This window comes from Danio rerio, chromosome 1 (assembly GCF_052040795.2).
Source record: "Danio rerio strain M-AB ecotype USA chromosome 1, GRCz13ab, whole genome shotgun sequence".
In the NCBI taxonomy this organism is placed as follows: domain Eukaryota; kingdom Metazoa; phylum Chordata; class Actinopteri; order Cypriniformes; family Danionidae; genus Danio; species Danio rerio.
The window spans coordinates 3,632,501-3,651,064 of record NC_141021.1 but is presented as its reverse complement, the minus strand read 5'-3'; the positions used below and the strand labels follow the sequence as shown (position 1 = coordinate 3,651,064).

At 30.0% G+C, this 18,564-nt stretch overlaps 1 protein-coding gene across 2 annotated transcripts in view; it reads right to left on the bottom strand.

The window, feature by feature from the left end:
- gpc6a (glypican 6a) overlaps nt 1-18,564 on the bottom strand; it is a 344,985-nt gene that overhangs the window by 12,759 nt on the left and 313,662 nt on the right. For both annotated transcript variants that reach the window (XM_087236291.1, NM_001109719.1), the window contains 1 exon segment: nt 936-1,066. In XM_087236291.1, coding sequence (XP_087092417.1) covers nt 936-1,066 — 131 coding nt within the window.

Genomic DNA, 18,564 nt, shown 5'->3' with positions numbered 1-18,564 from the left:
GTGTGTGTGTGTGTGTGTGTGTGTGTGAATGAGTGAGAATAAGTGTGTATATGTATGTATGTATGCACTTACTGTGTGTTTGTGTTTGTGTGTGTGCGTGTGTGTGCCTGGTATTCATAAAGTTGTTTTAAAACTATAAAATTACAAACGTGTGTGTTTCTATGTGCGTGCGTGTGTGAGTGCCTGCATGCATGCGCATGTCTGTCTGTGTGTGTGTGTGTGTGTGTGTGTGTGTGTGAGAGAGAGAGTGAGTAAGTGAGTGAGTGAGTATAAGTGTGTATGTGTGTGTGTGTATGTGTTTGTGTGTGAGTGAGAATGAGTTTGTGTTAGAATGTGTGTGTGTGTGTGTGTCTGGTATTCATGAAGTTGTTCGAGACTATAAATATTTAAACGTGTGTGTTTCTGTGTGTGCGCGTGTGTGAGTGCGTGCTTGAGTGCGTGCTTGAATGCGTGAGTGTGTGCTTGCGTGCGCATGTCTGTGTATGTGTGTGTGTGTTTGTGTGTGTGTGTGTGTGTTTGTGTGTGTGTGTGTGAGTGAGTAAAAAGGTGTGTTTATGTGTGTGTGTATGTATGCACGTACTGTGTGTGTGTGTGTGTGTGTGTGTGTGCGTGCGCGTGCATGCATGCGTGCATATGTGTGTGTGTGTCTGCCTGGAATTTATCACATTGTTTGGGACTATGAAAACCCAAATGTGTGTGTGCATGTACAGTATGTGTGCCGAGTGAGTGTGTGTGCGTATGTGTTAGTCTGTGAGTGATAGTGCGAGTGTGTTTGTGTGAAATGAGTCAGAATAAAAATGAGAGTGTGTGTGTGTATGTGTGTGTCTGTGTTTGAGCCTGGTTTTCATGAAGTTGTTGGGGACTATGGAAATCCAAACATGTGTGTGTGTGTGCGCGGGTGTGTGTGTGTGTGTGTGTGAAGGTGACCGCCGTACCTTCCCCTGGTATGACTGTTCCAGCACTGCTCCTCATCTGGGTCAGTCATCTCGTCCTCCGCACAGATGCTGTCAGGCAGAGACGACCAGAACCTCCTTGACTCCTTCAGCTTCTCCTTAATGTCGACCACCTGCAGTCACACACACACACAGAAACACTTCAGCACATCCACAACACACCAAAAACCCCATGATCCACATACATTCTGAACTCAGTGATGGAGTGAGTTTGGGATTATCATAAAGGGAAGGAGATGAAGCCAACAATCTGCATGTAAAACTCATCCCGAGAGTTGACTCTTTCAGTTTTAACACGGTTAGATAATTCATCGGGGAGCAGGTGCGGGTCTAATCCTCCTCTAAGCTGAGCTGGTATTTTCTGGACCAACCAGAAGGAGGGATTTTCAACGGGATCGCTGGAATCTGGTCTCCCGACTGAGCATAGCATTGTGAGAGGTTTATAAATTGGACTCATTTGCAGGCATTATGCCAGGACTTATCTGTGAAAATTGCTTATAAATGTCTGGTCAACTGTTAGCCATGTCACCGGTTGTCTGTTTCACTCATAACATGCCTTATTAAACGGTTGCTGTCTTCAGCATTTCGAGACATGCACGATATTTCTACTAAATTATATATATTTTTCCTGCTGAAAATTGCTTGTTAAAGTAGACATTGCTATTGTTATTGCTTAAGACCTGGCAAACACAAAATCTTCCCCCAGAAATTTTACAAACTAATTGTTTTACAACTAATTGTTTTATTAAAATTTGGTTGTTGTTGGTGTTATTTTTAATAACAATTTTTGCTTCTCCGAATGTACTGTCAACGTTAGTTTCTCAAGGTTAGACGGTAATTGTATTTTTAGTGCAGATTATAAAAATAAATAAAAAAAAACTAACTAACTAACTAACTAACTAACTAACTAACTAACTAACTAACTAACTAAATAAATAAATAAATAAATAGATAAAAATAAATAAATGAATGATAGAGTGCTGAATATAAATAAATTAAATAAAATAATCACACAAATAAATATAATATATATATATATATATATATATATATATATATATATATATATATATATATATATATATATATATATATGTATTTTTACTATATAATTTAATATAATTATATTTATTTGTGTGATTATTTTATTTTATTTATTTATATTCAGCACATATATATAATTTTTTATTAAAAATATATATTTAGTACAGAATATAAGGAAAATAAAAAGAAAATAAAAAATGAAATAAAAAAGTAATAAAATAAAAAAAACTCTAATAAATAAATAAAAAGAAAAATAATCAAATAAATAAGGAAAAATTCATTATTTCATTCATTCGTTTTCTTTTCAGCTTAGTCCCTTTATAAATCTGAGGTTGCCACAGTGGAATGAATCGCCAACTTATCCAGCATATGTTTTAGGGAGCAGATATAAATAAAAATAATAAATATAAACAATAATAATAAAACTAAATAAATAAAGAATACATAAAAAAACGAACTATATAAAAATAAATAAATAAATAAATAAATATATAAACACACACACACACACACACACACACACACACACACACACACACACATATATATATATATATATATATATATATATATATATATATATATATATATATATATATATATATATATATATATATATATATATATATATATATATATTTTTTTTTTTTTTTTTGTGTGTGTGTGTATGATTTAACTAAAAACAAACCATGATTTTTAGAGCAGAACATAAAAAATTAAACAAATAAAAATAGAAATATAACATAAAATAAAACAATCAGATAAATTGCTATTAAACATTACACTAACAACACGTAATTTTAATACAACAATTTGTTTTACACACTGTAATAAATAATGCTGCCTAAAATATTTTTGTTCACTCAATTAAACATTTCTTGTCATCTCAACTTTCATCAGTCAAACTGATTAAAATACTAAGTTTAACTTTGTATTAAACAAAATAGTTGATAATAAATAAACATATTATATTTGTTATCAATTAATTTTTTTAAAGACTGCAGATCTCGCTTTGGAGAGATTTCAATCCATCTTTCTTTTAATCGTATTCATTAAAACAATTCATTCAAAACAATGATTCACTTAAATCAGAATGACTTACTAAAAGATCCACTCAACCGATTGCTTAGTGATGCAACAACTGTAGGCTTTAAAAGCAAGACAGCAAAATCAATGAAGTCAAAAACCTTGATCTTTCTGCCAACAACTTTTAAACTTGGAAAAAGTGACATTTATGAACATTAATAATAGTTTAAAGTGCTATATTGTCTGGGTTGGTGTTGTTTATTACTCTACACAAACCTTTGTAATAAACTTACAGCACATTTTCTCTTATTTCACAGACTTATTTCACTTTTATAAACTACTAAAATGTCAGTAAAAGTCACTTTATTAAACTGTAGAGTTAAATTTTCGACATCAAAAGTCGAAAAACCTTAAAAAGTTCAGAAAAAGCAACTTTAATGATCTTCTTTAATAGTTTAAAGTGATATATTGTCTGAGTTGTATACACATTTTCGGTTATTTTACAAACTTATTTCACTTTTAAACTACTAAAATGTCAATAAAAGTCACTTTGTTAAACTGTAGAGTTGAATTTTTAACATCCAAAGTCAACAGAGCAGAGATCCACATCCCATAATGTAATTCACAACCTTAAAAAAATTGAAAAACGTTGAACATTAAATGTTTCGTTGTCACGTAATTTCAAAATAACAAATAAATAAATAAATAAAAATAAAAAAAGAAAGAGTTTTGATCTATTTTGTGTGGCTAAAGCTGAAAAACTACATAAAACAAGCCCATTTAAAATCCCTGTTTAACTCTACAACACATATTGTGCATATTGTGTTTTGCATGCCGTCTTTCTAGGTCAGTAAAAGTGATTCACATTATTGTTTTGAATTGTTCCGCATTTATTTATGCTTTTGAATTGCTTCATAAGATCTTGATCTTTCTTCCAATAAATTTTACCCTTGAAAAGTTCAAAAAAGTGACTTTTATGATCATTTTTAATAGTTTAAAGCTATATATTGTCTGGGTTGGTGTTGTATATTTCACTACAAAACCTTTGTAATAAGCTGCCAGCACATTTTCAGTTATTTTACAGATTTATTTCACTTTCAAACTACTAAAATGTCAGTAAAAGTCACTTTGATAAACTGTAGAGTTGAATTTTTAACATCAAAGTCGTCAGAGCAGAGATCAACATGCTGCAATGCAATTCATGACAATAAATAAATGGAACAAAAATGTGTGCATTCATTTTTTTTTTCACGTAATTTCATTATAATTGAAAAAAAATACATGAAAAATAAAATTAGAAACCGTTAAGATCAATTCTCTGTGGCTAAAGCTGAAAAAGTCTATCAGAACGTATCCAATTTAACATCCTATTTTACTCTACAACACATATTGTGCACATTGTGTTTTGCATGCCGTCTTTCTAGGTCACAGTAAAAGTGATTCACGTTTTTATTTAGAATTTTTCCCTATTTATTTATGCTTTTGAATTGCATTATGAGACCTGGATCTTACTTCCAACTTAAAAAGTTAAAAAAAGTTACTTTTATGATGATTTTTTATAGTTTAAAGCTATATATTGTCTGGGTTAGTGTTGTATATTTCACTACAAAACCTTTATAATAAGCTGCCAGCACATTTTCGGTTATTTTACAGATTTATTTCACTTTCAAGCGACTAAAATGTCAGTAAAAGTCACTTTGATAAACTGTAGAGTTGAATTTTCAACATCAAAAGTCGTCAAAGTAGAGATTAACATCCTATAATGCAATTCACAATAAAAACACATGGAAAAAATGTGTGCATTATTTTTTTGTGTGTTCACATAATTTCAAAACAATGAAAAAAAATGGATGAAACATAAAAATAGAAACAGTTAAGATCAATTCTCTGTGGCTAAAGCTGAAAAACTCAATCCAACGGATCCAATTAAACTTCCTATTTTACTCTCCAACACACGTGCGTATTCTGTTTTGCATGCCGTCTTTCTAGGTCACAGTAAAAGTGGCCCCAGAAGGGCTCGGCTCATTCCAGTGTGTATTCTATTATTTATCGACGTTATACTCGCGCCGCCTTTTTGTGCAAGAGAAATTAGCTGGTGTCGAGACTTTACAGCGCCGTCGATAAAATCTCGCCTTCTAGTAACATCATCAGATCTGAGCCCGGAGCTTCAGATTGATTTTATTAATGAAGTGCGCCACATCACACACACTCCACAAAGCAAACAGATTGATGTTTATCATCTGCGCCGAGTTTGACTGCAGACAACGGAGATCTGATGACAGATACTGTACTTCTTAATAAAGGCCTCGTCACGTACTGGCATGTAAAATATTCAGTGCAATTTTCACTTTAATTTCGCTGACATTCTTTGAAGTCTTAGTCAGGGTGAGAATTATGCATCGACTTTTTTGGTAATGTTAGTTCGTTAAAAAAACCTACTATGTCACTTTTTGCAAGATGTAAAATAAGTCTCGGATGTTCCTAGAGTGTGTGAAGTTTCAGCTCAAAATACCACACAGATATTGTTTTATAACTCTTTGAAGCTGACACTTTTAGACTTTGATACAAATCGTGGCGTTTTGGTTGACTGTCGCATTGAAGTCAAATGAGATTTTGCTCTTTTCAGAAGAGGGCGAAGCTATAAATGCCTGTGTGTCAGCATAGTGGCAGATTGAAAACAGGACAAAAATAAATAAATAACATTACACATGCTTGTTTGAACAATTAATGATTTAACAGCATCAATTCTAAAAAAATAAAATAAATAAAATAAAAAGTAAGTAAAAAAAAATAATAATAATACTCACACACACACACACATATATATATATATATATATATATATATATATATATATATATATATATATATATATATATATATATATATATATATATATATAATTTTTGTGCAGAATATAAAATAAATAAAAATGAAATAAAATAAAAAAGTCAAATGCGTTAATGAAATAAATAATAAAAACAACATTATGCATGCTGTTCGAACAATATATGATTTAACAGTATTAAAATAAAAAATAGCTAAATGTTTTACATTTTTTTAGATCTTAGCAAAAAAAAATAAATAAATAAAAAAAATAAAAAATAAATAAATAAATAAATAAATAAATAAATAAATAAATAAATAAATATTTATAAATGTTTAAAATAAGCATTATGCATGCAGTTCAAAAATATGTGATTTAACAGTATTAAAAAATAAAACTGGATTTTTATTGCTGAATATAAAATAAATATAAAATAAAATAATCAAGCAAACAAATATAATAGATACAAAATAAATAAATAACAAACAATGAATATACAAATAATAAATAAATAAATAAACATTATGCATGCTGTTCAATCAATGTATAAAATAAAATAAAAAAAGATTTTTGTTGCAGAATAATATAAATAAAAATAGAATGAAGTAATCAACTGAATAAATATAATTAAATTAAATAATTAAATACATTTATATAAATGAATGAATGAATAAATGAATGAATGAATGAATGAATGAATGAATGAATAACATTATTAATGCTTGCTTGAACTATATATGATTTGAGAGCATTAAGTGCAAAATGGTTAGCATTAGTGCAAAATATTAAAATAAAATAAAATAATTAAACAAAACGAAGTAAAAATTAATAAATAAATAAAAATATCATGAATGCCTGTTCTAACAATGTATGTTTTAGAGTATTAAAGAGTGCTTTAATACTGCTTTAATAAAAAGTGCTTTTTAATGCAAAATATAGTAAAATAATTATAATAAAACATAAAAATGCTACATTATTAACTTAAGAAGAAAAAAATAAAGATCTGAGCAAAACAACCTGCTTGCAGTGGCGTGTTTTTCCAGATATTATTAGACCAGAGGCCTTGAAGAAAGAATCATTATGCAATTAGCCACAAATATCTCATGCTAACTGACAGTAATTCATTCTGGCATATGAAACCTGTAAACATCCCGTATGTGTCATTATGTGGGTATATTAGGGTTCTGACATATGATAATGATATAATGAGATTAAAGGTGGTGAATGTCATTTTTGACAGAAATAAGCAGTGCTAAATGAAGCAGAGGTTTATCAGTGGAGTCAACAGAAACAAACCTGTCAGGTTGGAAACGCTTTGCCCTTTATTTTATAAATATTAGATTAAAATAAGCATTTGTTACTCTATTGTAGTGTAAATTTATATTAAATTACTGTTGTTATCCATTTTAAAGTATTTTTAAGATCAGTGCATTATTCTCAACATAAAAAAAAAATCAAAGGCGGGCTAATAATTCTGACTTCAACTTTACATACATATACATATATATATATACATATATACATGTGTGTTTATAGTTATTTTCTGACATAAAAATATAAATAAATACATATCATATGCAATTTAGCCATAAATATCTCATGTTTACTGACAGTAATTGACTCTGGCAGATGAAACCTGTAAACATTGCGTGTGTGTCATTATGTGGGTATATTAGGTTTCTGACATTTAATAATGATATAATGGGATTAAATGTTGTGGATGTCATGTTCTGCCTCTGTCAAATGAAGCAGAGGTTTATCAACAGCTCCAGTCAGATGCTCAAACGGTAAAGAAGCTGTCGGGTTGGAGACGTTTTGCCCTTTTTGAAGTGCTAATCCGTGAGATGTGGAGCTTTTTACCGAGCATTCATGAAACGTTCGGCTGGATGCAGATATTCACACCTGAGAAACACACTACAGCAGTGGAGTGGAGATTATTGGGTTTGATTTTGTGCAAATTTTGGGGATTAGAGTGGGATTGTATATTAGTCTCAGTATAAAAAACAAATAAAATAAGTGAAAATAAATAATTAAATAAATAAAAAAGCATAAATATATATATAAATAAATAAATAAATAAATAAAATGAGGGACAGAAAAATATTAAAGTAAAATTATTATAATTATATATAATTATATATATATATATATATATATATATATATATATATATATATATATATATATATATATATATATATATATATATATATATATATATATATATATATATATATATATATATGTGTGTGTAATTTTATAATAATTATGATGGTTCATTCCGCTGTGGTGATAATAGAAGATGATAAAAAAAGAGACAAAAAGCTTGTTCTACCAAAATATATGATTTTACAGTATAAAAGTAAAATTGCAACACACAAGAGTACAATCTATATATGAAATGACAGAATAAACATACGCATTTACAAATTACAATGTATACATATTTAACAATTTAAAAATATTTAAATGAACACAATAAGGAAAATGCATGCTTAGTCCAACAAATAACATAGTTTTAAATAAAATAAAAAGAAAATGTGAAAAGAGTTTAGTGATAAAACCTTTAAGTACTAGAACATTTGAGTACAATATAATTAAATACAAAAAATCACATTTGTTAAGTATATTAAATATCTTAAATGTATTAGTGTTTCGCAAACTATAAAAAAAAATTTGATTTTATTTCTGGAAACTTTTAAAAACTTTTGATTTTCCAGCACTTTTGGCTTCTTCTGTGCTGTAAGAAGTGAATGCCCTCATCCATGAAGAAAAACGCTAAACTAATAGACTTTTTGGTGCAACAACTATTTTACACATTCTAAAATTATCAAAATAATATTGCATAAACTAAAGGACACTAGATAAGACTACACATTCTGGATATTGTGCAGAACATGTTATTTAAAAACTTTGTTCATAAAGACATATTTTTAAAAAATTTTTATTTAGTCTAATTCAGAAACACTTGTTTTTAGCGACACCTGTGGTCATTCAGTGAACTACAACCAAATTAGAGTGTTGTTTTCTGCGACACAAAATTAGTTGAACTATTGTATTCTGTGTAATCTGATAATCAAGTTATTTTTGCATACATTATCAAATAACTTCATTGGGAATTCACTTTAAACGACACTTGTTTTTAGTGACACCTGTGGCCAGTCAGTGAACTGCAACTGACATAAAGTGTTGCTCTCTGTGAAATAAGTAATCAACACATATGTTGAACTTTTGTGTTCTGTGTAATCTGATAATAGTCATTTTTAATAGTCATTATCAAACATAATCAAATAAATTGTGAATTCACTTTAAATGACACTTGTTTTTAGTGACACCTGTGGCCATTCGGTGAACTGCAACCAACACAGTGTTGCTTTCTGCACAATATGAAATTGACATATGTTAAACTTTTGTATTCTTTTAAATCTGTTCTTACAGCTATTTTTGCATATATTATCAAATAACTTGCAAATTAACTGTAAATGGCACTGTTTTTGGTGACACCTGTGGCCATTCAGTGAACTGCAACCAGCATAGAGTGTTGCTTTCTGTGCAAGTTGAAATCGACACACGTTGAACTTTTGTATTCTGTGTAATCTGTTCATAAAGCTTGTTTTGCATACCTTATCAAATAACTTCATTGCGAATTCACTGTAAATGACAGTTGTTTTTAGTGACACCTGTGGCCATTCAGTAAACTGCAACCACAGAGTTTGTTTGTTTATTGAGTGGGATTTAATAGCCTGATATACTCACAGAAAAAAATAAATAAATAAAATAAATAAATAAATAAAATCTTCCTGATTCTTTTAATTAGAAGTAAAACTTTTTTTGGGGAAAAAAAAAATCTTATATATAGCACAGACACTAGTCCAGCCATTGCATAAAATCATAAAACAATGCATTATGCATTTGAGTAAACACATTCAGCAGTCTCCTTTTAGCTAAAAAAAAACACTGCATAAACAACTCTGAGGCAAAAATGTAAAAGACAAAAACACACACACACACACACACACACACACATTTGACTCCTTCCAGCAGGACCACTAGATGCTGCTGATCCTCCGAGAGAAAGAGAGATACTGTAGGAAAAACCTCCAGACAGTGGAGAGCGTGCCAAAGTCTGCATATAAATAAATAAAGCAACTCAAGTTTCAAAGGTGTATTAAAATACATGCAGTGTATGAAGAGAAGCCTGATGTTAGCGGTAAGTGAGTGAGTGAGTGAGTGAGTGTGTGAGTGTGTGTGTGTGTGTGTGTGTGTGTGTGTGTGTGTGTGTGTGTGTGTGTGTGTGTGTGTGTGTGTGTGTGTGTGTATTGGGCTGAGCTGAGGATCGTCTGACCGCTCAGACTCACAGATCATTAACACACACTGATTTCAAGTCAGGACTAGGATTTGTTCGGCCCTCATTGAGTCGAGATGCACAGATTGAGTCTGAATACTGATTCAGTGTGTGTGTGTGTGTGTGTGTGTGTTAGGCCTTTCACAATAATCAATATATCGACTTATTGCACAACCCATGGACATAACCTCAATAATTTTTTTTGATGCAATGTATATCGCTCATACATCTAAAAAAAATCTAGCCAAATTTAGCAACATCTCTATCTCTATTGTCGCTATGGTTAAAAACACTCTAGGTATTTACTATACATTACTGTAGTATATTTTCATGTGGGTGTTTGACGACTGAAAATAGATCTGGTAGCAGATATCGCTGCCTCTGTTACTTGCACTTTTTTGTTAACATTTATAATTATTTATTTATGATATGTGTTTTCACATTCTGATTCCAGTGCCTACTTAAATTGTTAAAATACTATAATCTAATGAAATATTATTAACAATATGATGAGCTCTTTGCAAGAGTGTACTTGCATGGGAATGCTATAATATTGTCATTCTGTGAAAATGTCTTAAAATGACAATATTATTCTAATATTGCAATATAATTTGGTGCAATATATTGTATAACAATAAATATATAAATTGTGACAAGCCTGGTGTGTGTCTGTACTGGTTTTGGTGGTTTACGAGGACATTTTTTTATTTTTTTATTTTTTTGATAATGATAAGAGTGTTACACAGTTGTACTATATTAAGCACAGGCTCATTGGGAAAATGTGCCCTGGGATCAGGGGTGGATTTAACCAATAAGCGAGGTAAGCAGACACTCAACAAATATCTAGAAGTATAAATTATATGTATAAACTATATATAAAATTGGTATCTACCATATTTCTTATGTTGAGAGTTAAACAAATGAAGATCTCAGATGCAAAAGCTGTCTGAAATGTTTTTTCTCAGCCAATATTCCAATATTTTTGTTCAGTTGTTTCATTTTAAAGGCAATGCAAAGAACGATTTATTTTTTTATTTTTTATTTTTTTGCCGAAAAAGTTAATTTACTAAACATACACACAAGAGCTTGAGAACAATGCTCATTTCAGAAAAAAAATAAAAATAAAATAAAATCATATGGCATTTAGACGTTTTTGGATCTGAACTATTCAAATACAATTTAATGTAATTAATTATTGTTTAGTATACAATTAGATATAATATTGTTATAATAATGCAATGTTATGTAATGTAATAATATTACAACATAAAATATTTATCATAAAGCAGTCCAGCAGTCAAATTTATTTAAATTTTTTTGTTGTAAATGTATTTTAAGTAAACTAATCACTTAAAATGTACAGATTGGTTTTATTTAAAATGTAAATTATTTTATTTTATTTATTTTTTTTTTATTTTAAAAAGATTGAGCTAAAAAAAAAAAAAACGACCGTATAAAAAATAATTAAATAAAAGTAGAAAGAGTGTATTTCAAGACTGGAATTGCTTAGGGCCCAAAAATCACTAAATCCGCCCCTGCCTGGGATACATTTCTGAGAACCGAAACCACAGTTGAGGTCAAAATTATAACCCCCTTGCAAAAATTTTAACCAAAATTTCTGTTTAATAGAAAAAAGATTTTTATAAACATATTTCTAAACATTATAGTTTTAATAACTATTTTCTAATCACTGATTTATTTTAACTTTGCCATGATGACAGCAGATAATATTTAACTGGATATTTTTCAAAATACTAGTATTTAGATACTAGAATTCATAAAAGTGCAATTCGCTATTTTTTCTTAGGCTGAGTCTCTTATTTATTTGGGGTCACCACAGCGGAATGAACCAGCTACTATTACGATACTATCCTGAGGAAACCAACGCCAAAAAGGGGAGACATTTTTTTTTATCTAAAAAAAAAAAAAAAAAAAAGATTTAAAATTCTAAGAAACACAATCAACTGCAAGAAATAATATTATAAGAAAATTAGAAAAAAAAAAAAAAAATATATATATATATATATATATATATATATATATATATATATATATATATATATATATATATATATATATATATATATATATATATATATATATATATATAAATTTCCTAATTTTCTTGTGGAGAAAAATAAAATCAAATAAAGTCATCCAGGTTTGGAATGAGGGTGAGTAAATGTATTTGCAGTCCACAGAATGGCAAATGAAAAAGCTGGTGTATTATTCATTTGCAGCTCTCATTTAGAAAGCACGGGGACACTTTCTGTAACCGGTGTCTGGGTCTATAGACAAGCACAGCCCAGACGCCATTGTGTTTCCTTATTTTCAGTGAATGTGCTGCTGTAATTACTGCACCAGTTCTAAAAAAATTGTCTAAGTACTGCAGTATCTGCTCAATGCAGAGGAAAAATCCATACAATGATTTATTTTTGTGTAGTACAGCATCATTAATTTGACTACAAATGTTTTATTTGCTAAGGCAAAATTAACTGGTTTGGTATAGAGCAAATGCTAACTTTTTAACAGTGTAGCTAGTCTCGAACTATTTAAATGAATGAATGAATGAATGAATAAATAGGTAAATAATTAATTAAACAAACAAATAAATAAATAAATAAATAAATAAATAAATAAATAAACAAATTTATTAATTTATTAAATAATTTAAAATAACACTAAATAAATAAATAAATAAATAAATAAATAAATAAATAAATAAATAAATAAATAAATAAATAAATAAATAAATAATTTTTTAACAATTATGTTTAAGGTCTTACCCATTTAAGCTGAATACTGTCATGATCATCAGTGATCTAGTCTATGCATAACTGGAGAACTACACAAATGCCACTTTAATGAACTACAACTCCCATCATGCACCTCAAACACACCACTCCCCCCTAATTACACACCTAGAAGCTCAAAACAAACAGACTAAAAAATAGCATATATCCAAGGGCTGTTGCAATAATGAATGGACATTAAATTGAGGGTGTTTCTGGCCAAAATTATTTTAATCTTTTCAATTTGCTGCTAGGATATGCACTTGCCACTTTATACACTTGGACATTAAATTGTATGCCTTCCTGGCTCACATTTTATTAACTTTTAAATTTGAAAAGCTGCTTGGAAATGCACTTGCCACTTTATATGCACATCATACGCACTTTTAATATTGTATTGTAACTCTTCATTTGATTTTATATTTTTATCTCTTTTTAATTATTGTTGTTGTTTTAGATAAATAGGACTGCACTGAAGGGAAGGGCAAATGTAAATTTCGTTGTATTTTGTACAATGACAATAAAGATTCTGATTCTGATTCTGATGATGGACTAATCAGGTGAACCATATAAACAGCACACACATATAGACTTTGCTGAGTTTTGTTCCCCTGTTTTAAAGTGTTTTCATTCTTTGCTTCTCCTTTCGTTTTAATCTTTGCTTTGTTTTATGCTGTCTTGCCGTCTGGCCCAACCATCCGCCTGTTTTGCTGACTACACTTTTGGATTACCCTTATGTAACAGTTTGTTCCTGTCTGACTATTCTCTTAATAAATTTGCATGTGGATCCTCAACTTTGTTGTCCAGTGTCCCTTCTGTTACATAAAAGAACAAGGCAAGGAAAACGCTTCGAAATGGGGAAAAAGACTCAGTGTCTGTGTGTGTGTGCTGTTTATATGGTCCATCTAATTAGTCCGTAATTAGGGGGAATTAATCTGTAATTAGGAGGAATCAGGAACTGTTGTGTCTAGGGTGAATAATGGGAGTTGTAGTTTATTGAAGTAGCATATGTGTAGTTCTCAGTGATCTGCACAGGCTATATCGCTGGTGATTGTGACAAATACTAGTATCTTGCAAAATATATAGTAAAATCTTATGTAGGCTACTGTCATCATGGCAAAAAAACAACAACAATTATTATTACAAATGCATAATTAAAATACTGTAATTGAGTGTTTTAAAAAAACTTTGGAAATATTTAGAAACATTTTAGATTTAAGAATTGAAAGAATATTTATATATTTAAAGGTTTATTTATATATAAAATTATTTATTTATTTATTTATTTATTTATTTATTTATTTATTTGTTTATTTAATTAATTTATTGATTTATTGATTAATAAATTAGTTTATTAATTAATGTATTAATTAATTTGTTATTTATTTTACAACAGTTCTGTCCGGGTTCTTGAATCTGATTGGCTGATATATAATAATATATGATATATAATAATATATAATATTTTGCACTCGTACAGCTTGTTCACACTTGTGCATTATTCCGCCCACATAAAGTGACAGCAGATCAATAAACTCACTACAGTTTGACAAATATTACCACTCTTGGGCAACATAATGTACTTTTGGTCCTTTTTAAGGTAAGAATGAAGTTGTTTAGATTGCAATTATGCAGTTTATTTATAAGGATAGAGCCTATTTTAAACATTAAATATAAATATTAAATATGAATTTAATATAAATATTAAATATTACATTTTGGAGATACAGCACGTCGGCATCCATCAGCATGTCATACTGAGCAGAGTACAGGCGGTTGAAGTTCCACCACAAGATGGCGACAGAGACCGTATAATAAGCCCTTATAGGAGAAAAACTCACCGCATAATAAGACAACTCAACTCATAAGACAATATACATAGTAAGACATTATTTGAGCAAAGATGCAATAAACTCACCAATGTGACATTTTACAATGTTACAGTTGAATATGAATTATACATATTTAAGACAAAGTATTAAAAAAAACACAGCAATTTTAACACTCTGAATGGATAAACTATTACAGCACAATTCTCATAAACAAAACCTTACACAGGCTTAAACGTAAAACATTCCCTCAAGTACCAGCATGTTCGCTATTTTACATTTTATTCCTGAAAACGCCTCATCAGAACGCCATCTTAAAACTGTCCTGTTTTCCTGTCAAATGGATATAAATGTGCCCGTAACCGCATACGGTGTAAGTTTAGCCTCTGGACTCCCTTTTCACTTAAAATAGGAGGAAATGTTTGGTGGGCTCAATCCATCACTAAATGTGCCTGATATGAGTCTCTGTTCACTGGGGAAAACATTATCATCATCCAGCCATTCTCAACCTTCACCATTCACACAAACTGCCCTCTATTACAAACTTTAGGAGACGACATGTCCCAATTTATAATGATTTTATTCCCCTGTTGACTTTTTTTTTCTCTCCCCCTATGCCATGAGGTCCTTGCCAACGTAATGGTATGTTAAGGTTCGCTATGGCTTGGAATGACAGGCACATTCATTATGGAGAATATTGGAGATTGTGAAGGGCATGCAGTAATCATAGCAAACCGAAAAAAAAGACTGGTATTTTGAAGGATTGTTCACACAGTGGACCATTTAGGATCTTTACTAGTGTCATCATGCCAAAAACAACAGAACTTATTATCAGAAACCAGATTTTTTATTATTATTATTATTTTTTTTTTACAAAATGTGTTAAAAACCATTATTAAACATAATTTGGAAAATATATTTTTTACAAGATAAATATAATTAAAATAATAAGCCTACATAAAAATATATCATTTAAAGTATATATATATATATATATATATATATATATATATATATATATATATATATATATATATATATATATATATATATATATATATATATATAGAGGCTGTAAAAAAAAATTTAAATAAATAAATAAATAAATAAATAAACTTGTATTTTGAAGAATTGTTCACAACATAGATCATTTAGTGCACTTCAAGCTGAATACTTGTGTCTTGCAAAATATTATGTAGAGTCATCATAGCAAAAACAATTATTATAAGCTCACATCTAAAATTAATATTAGAAACTACTTAATAAAACTCTTTGATTGAGTATGTTTAGAAATGTGTTGAAAAATTATTTTGGGCAATGAACATAATTAAAATAATAAGACAATACGAATATACAGTAAGACAATAAGATAATAAGATAATAATAAGACAATAAGAATAAACAGAATACTTATATTAATACATTCATATTATAAATATAGTATATAGTATATTTACAAATAGGAATATTCATTATGGAGAATATTGGAGATTGTAAAGGGTAATCAGTATTCATAGCAAACCAAAAAAAAAAAAAAAAAAAAAAAGACGACACCATGGATCATTTAAGCTGAATACTAGTGTCTTGCCAAAAGTTATGTACTGTCATTTTGCCAAAAACAACAAAAATTAGTATTAGAAATTGGTTATTTAACTACTTGTATTGAGTGTGTTTACGAATGTGCCGAAAAAACTGAATTTGGCCAATATTTTATATGAGATGAACAAGATTAAAATGATAAAACTATTTTATACATTAATATTATAAATATATTATATTTCAAAACAGAAATATTTATTGTGGAGAATATTGAAGATTGTGATAGGCGTTCAGTAATCATAGCAAAAATAAATAAATAAATAAAGACTGGTATTTTGAAGGATTGTTAACACTGCAGAGCATTTAAGTGCACTTTAAGCTGAATGCTAGTATTTTGCTAAATATTATGTACAGTCATCATGGCAACAACAACAGAAATTATTATCAGAAATTAGTTAAACACAACTCCATTAAACACAATATTTATTATTGGATGGAATGAATATAATTAATAATAAGACTGTTTAATAATATAAGGAATATTTGTATATACATACATATATATATATAAATATATATATATATATATATATATATATATATATATATATATATATATATATATATATATATATATATATATATATATATATATATATATATATATATATTCACAATATTGGAGATTGTGAAGGGCATCCAGTAATCATAGCAAACCAAAAAAAAAAAAAAAAAAGACTGGTATTTTGAAGGATTGTTCTCACCGCAGATCATTTCAGTGCAATAAAATCTGTTTATGATGTTATCGTCCTTACAGTGGATGTGATTGTGCTTTTTTTCTGAAGCACAACATATCATTTTAAAGTCAACATGAAGATGCAATTGGCCCTGTTATTATGATTTCCATAATACAAGTTTGGGATTTTATTGTGTATTTTATGATTCAGTGGTGCAAACTGTTCTATCTATTATATTTTGAAGCTGGGGAGCATATTATGCGTTGCAGAGCTGATATCAATAGTTTTCATCCATTTATTTTCCTTTGGCTTAGTTTTCACAGCGGAATGAACCGACAACTATTCTAGCATGTTTTACACAGCATAGATGGCCTTCCAGCTGCAACCCAGTACTGGGAAACACCCATACACACTCATACACTATGGTCAATTTAGTTAATCCAATTCACCCACAGCACATGTGTTTGGACTGTGGGGGAAACTGGAGCACCTGGAGGAACTCATTCAATACTCGTTTCACTCAGGTGATTCCCAGTTACTCTATAGCCATTGGCCCAGCGCTGCACATTCAGCAGTGAAGAAGCGTTTACGGTCTGGTATCTGCAGACTCTCACTCATCCCTGAAGCCCCAGATCATAGAAATGGTGTCAAACGTCCAGTTGAGTCAGTCATGCAAACACTCGCTCTGGGCTCTACATACACACATTGGACCCTCAGAGATTCATCTGTGACCCTTCAAACGTCTCGGGCACTACAGAAACACTTGTAGAGCCCATAAGAAGATCTGAAGCTCAAATACACCTTTTGCTATGAGCCATGATGATCTACATGAGCTATACGAGTTCCTGTGTGCAGCGAGGTGAGGTTATTTTAACAGTAGCTCAATTTGTGTGTGCATGTGTGTTTGTGCATGTGTGTGTTTGCCCTATGAGCAGCAGTGCAGTGTGTTAATGTGCTGCGCTCACGCTGCTGTAGATTAGACGTGCGCAGTGGATCTGGTTAATTGGATGGGGATTACCCTGCGTGCTGCTTCACTGTTTGTGTTGTTCACAGTGAGAAACACGTCCCCTGCTATTCTCAATACAGTCCAGAGGAGATGCACGATGTTAATCTTTCTTTAAAAGATTATAAATGATTTGGCAGTGTCTGGAATATTCAGCGTAGTGATATGGAACTGTACTGTGCTACCAAACTGTCTGGAACTACTTTAGCTGTTTGTTTATTTAAACATATTCAATCAGTCAATCCATCCATCCGTCCGTCCGTCCGTCTGTCTGTCTGTCTGTCTGTCTGTCTGTCTGTCTGTCTATCTATCTATCTATCTATCTATCTATCTATCTATCTATCTATCTATCTATCTATCTATCTATCTATCTATCTATCTATCTATCTATTCATCCATATTGCCTGTGTCTGTCCATCCATCCATCCATCCATCCATCAATCCATCCCTGTCCGTCTGTCCGTCCGTC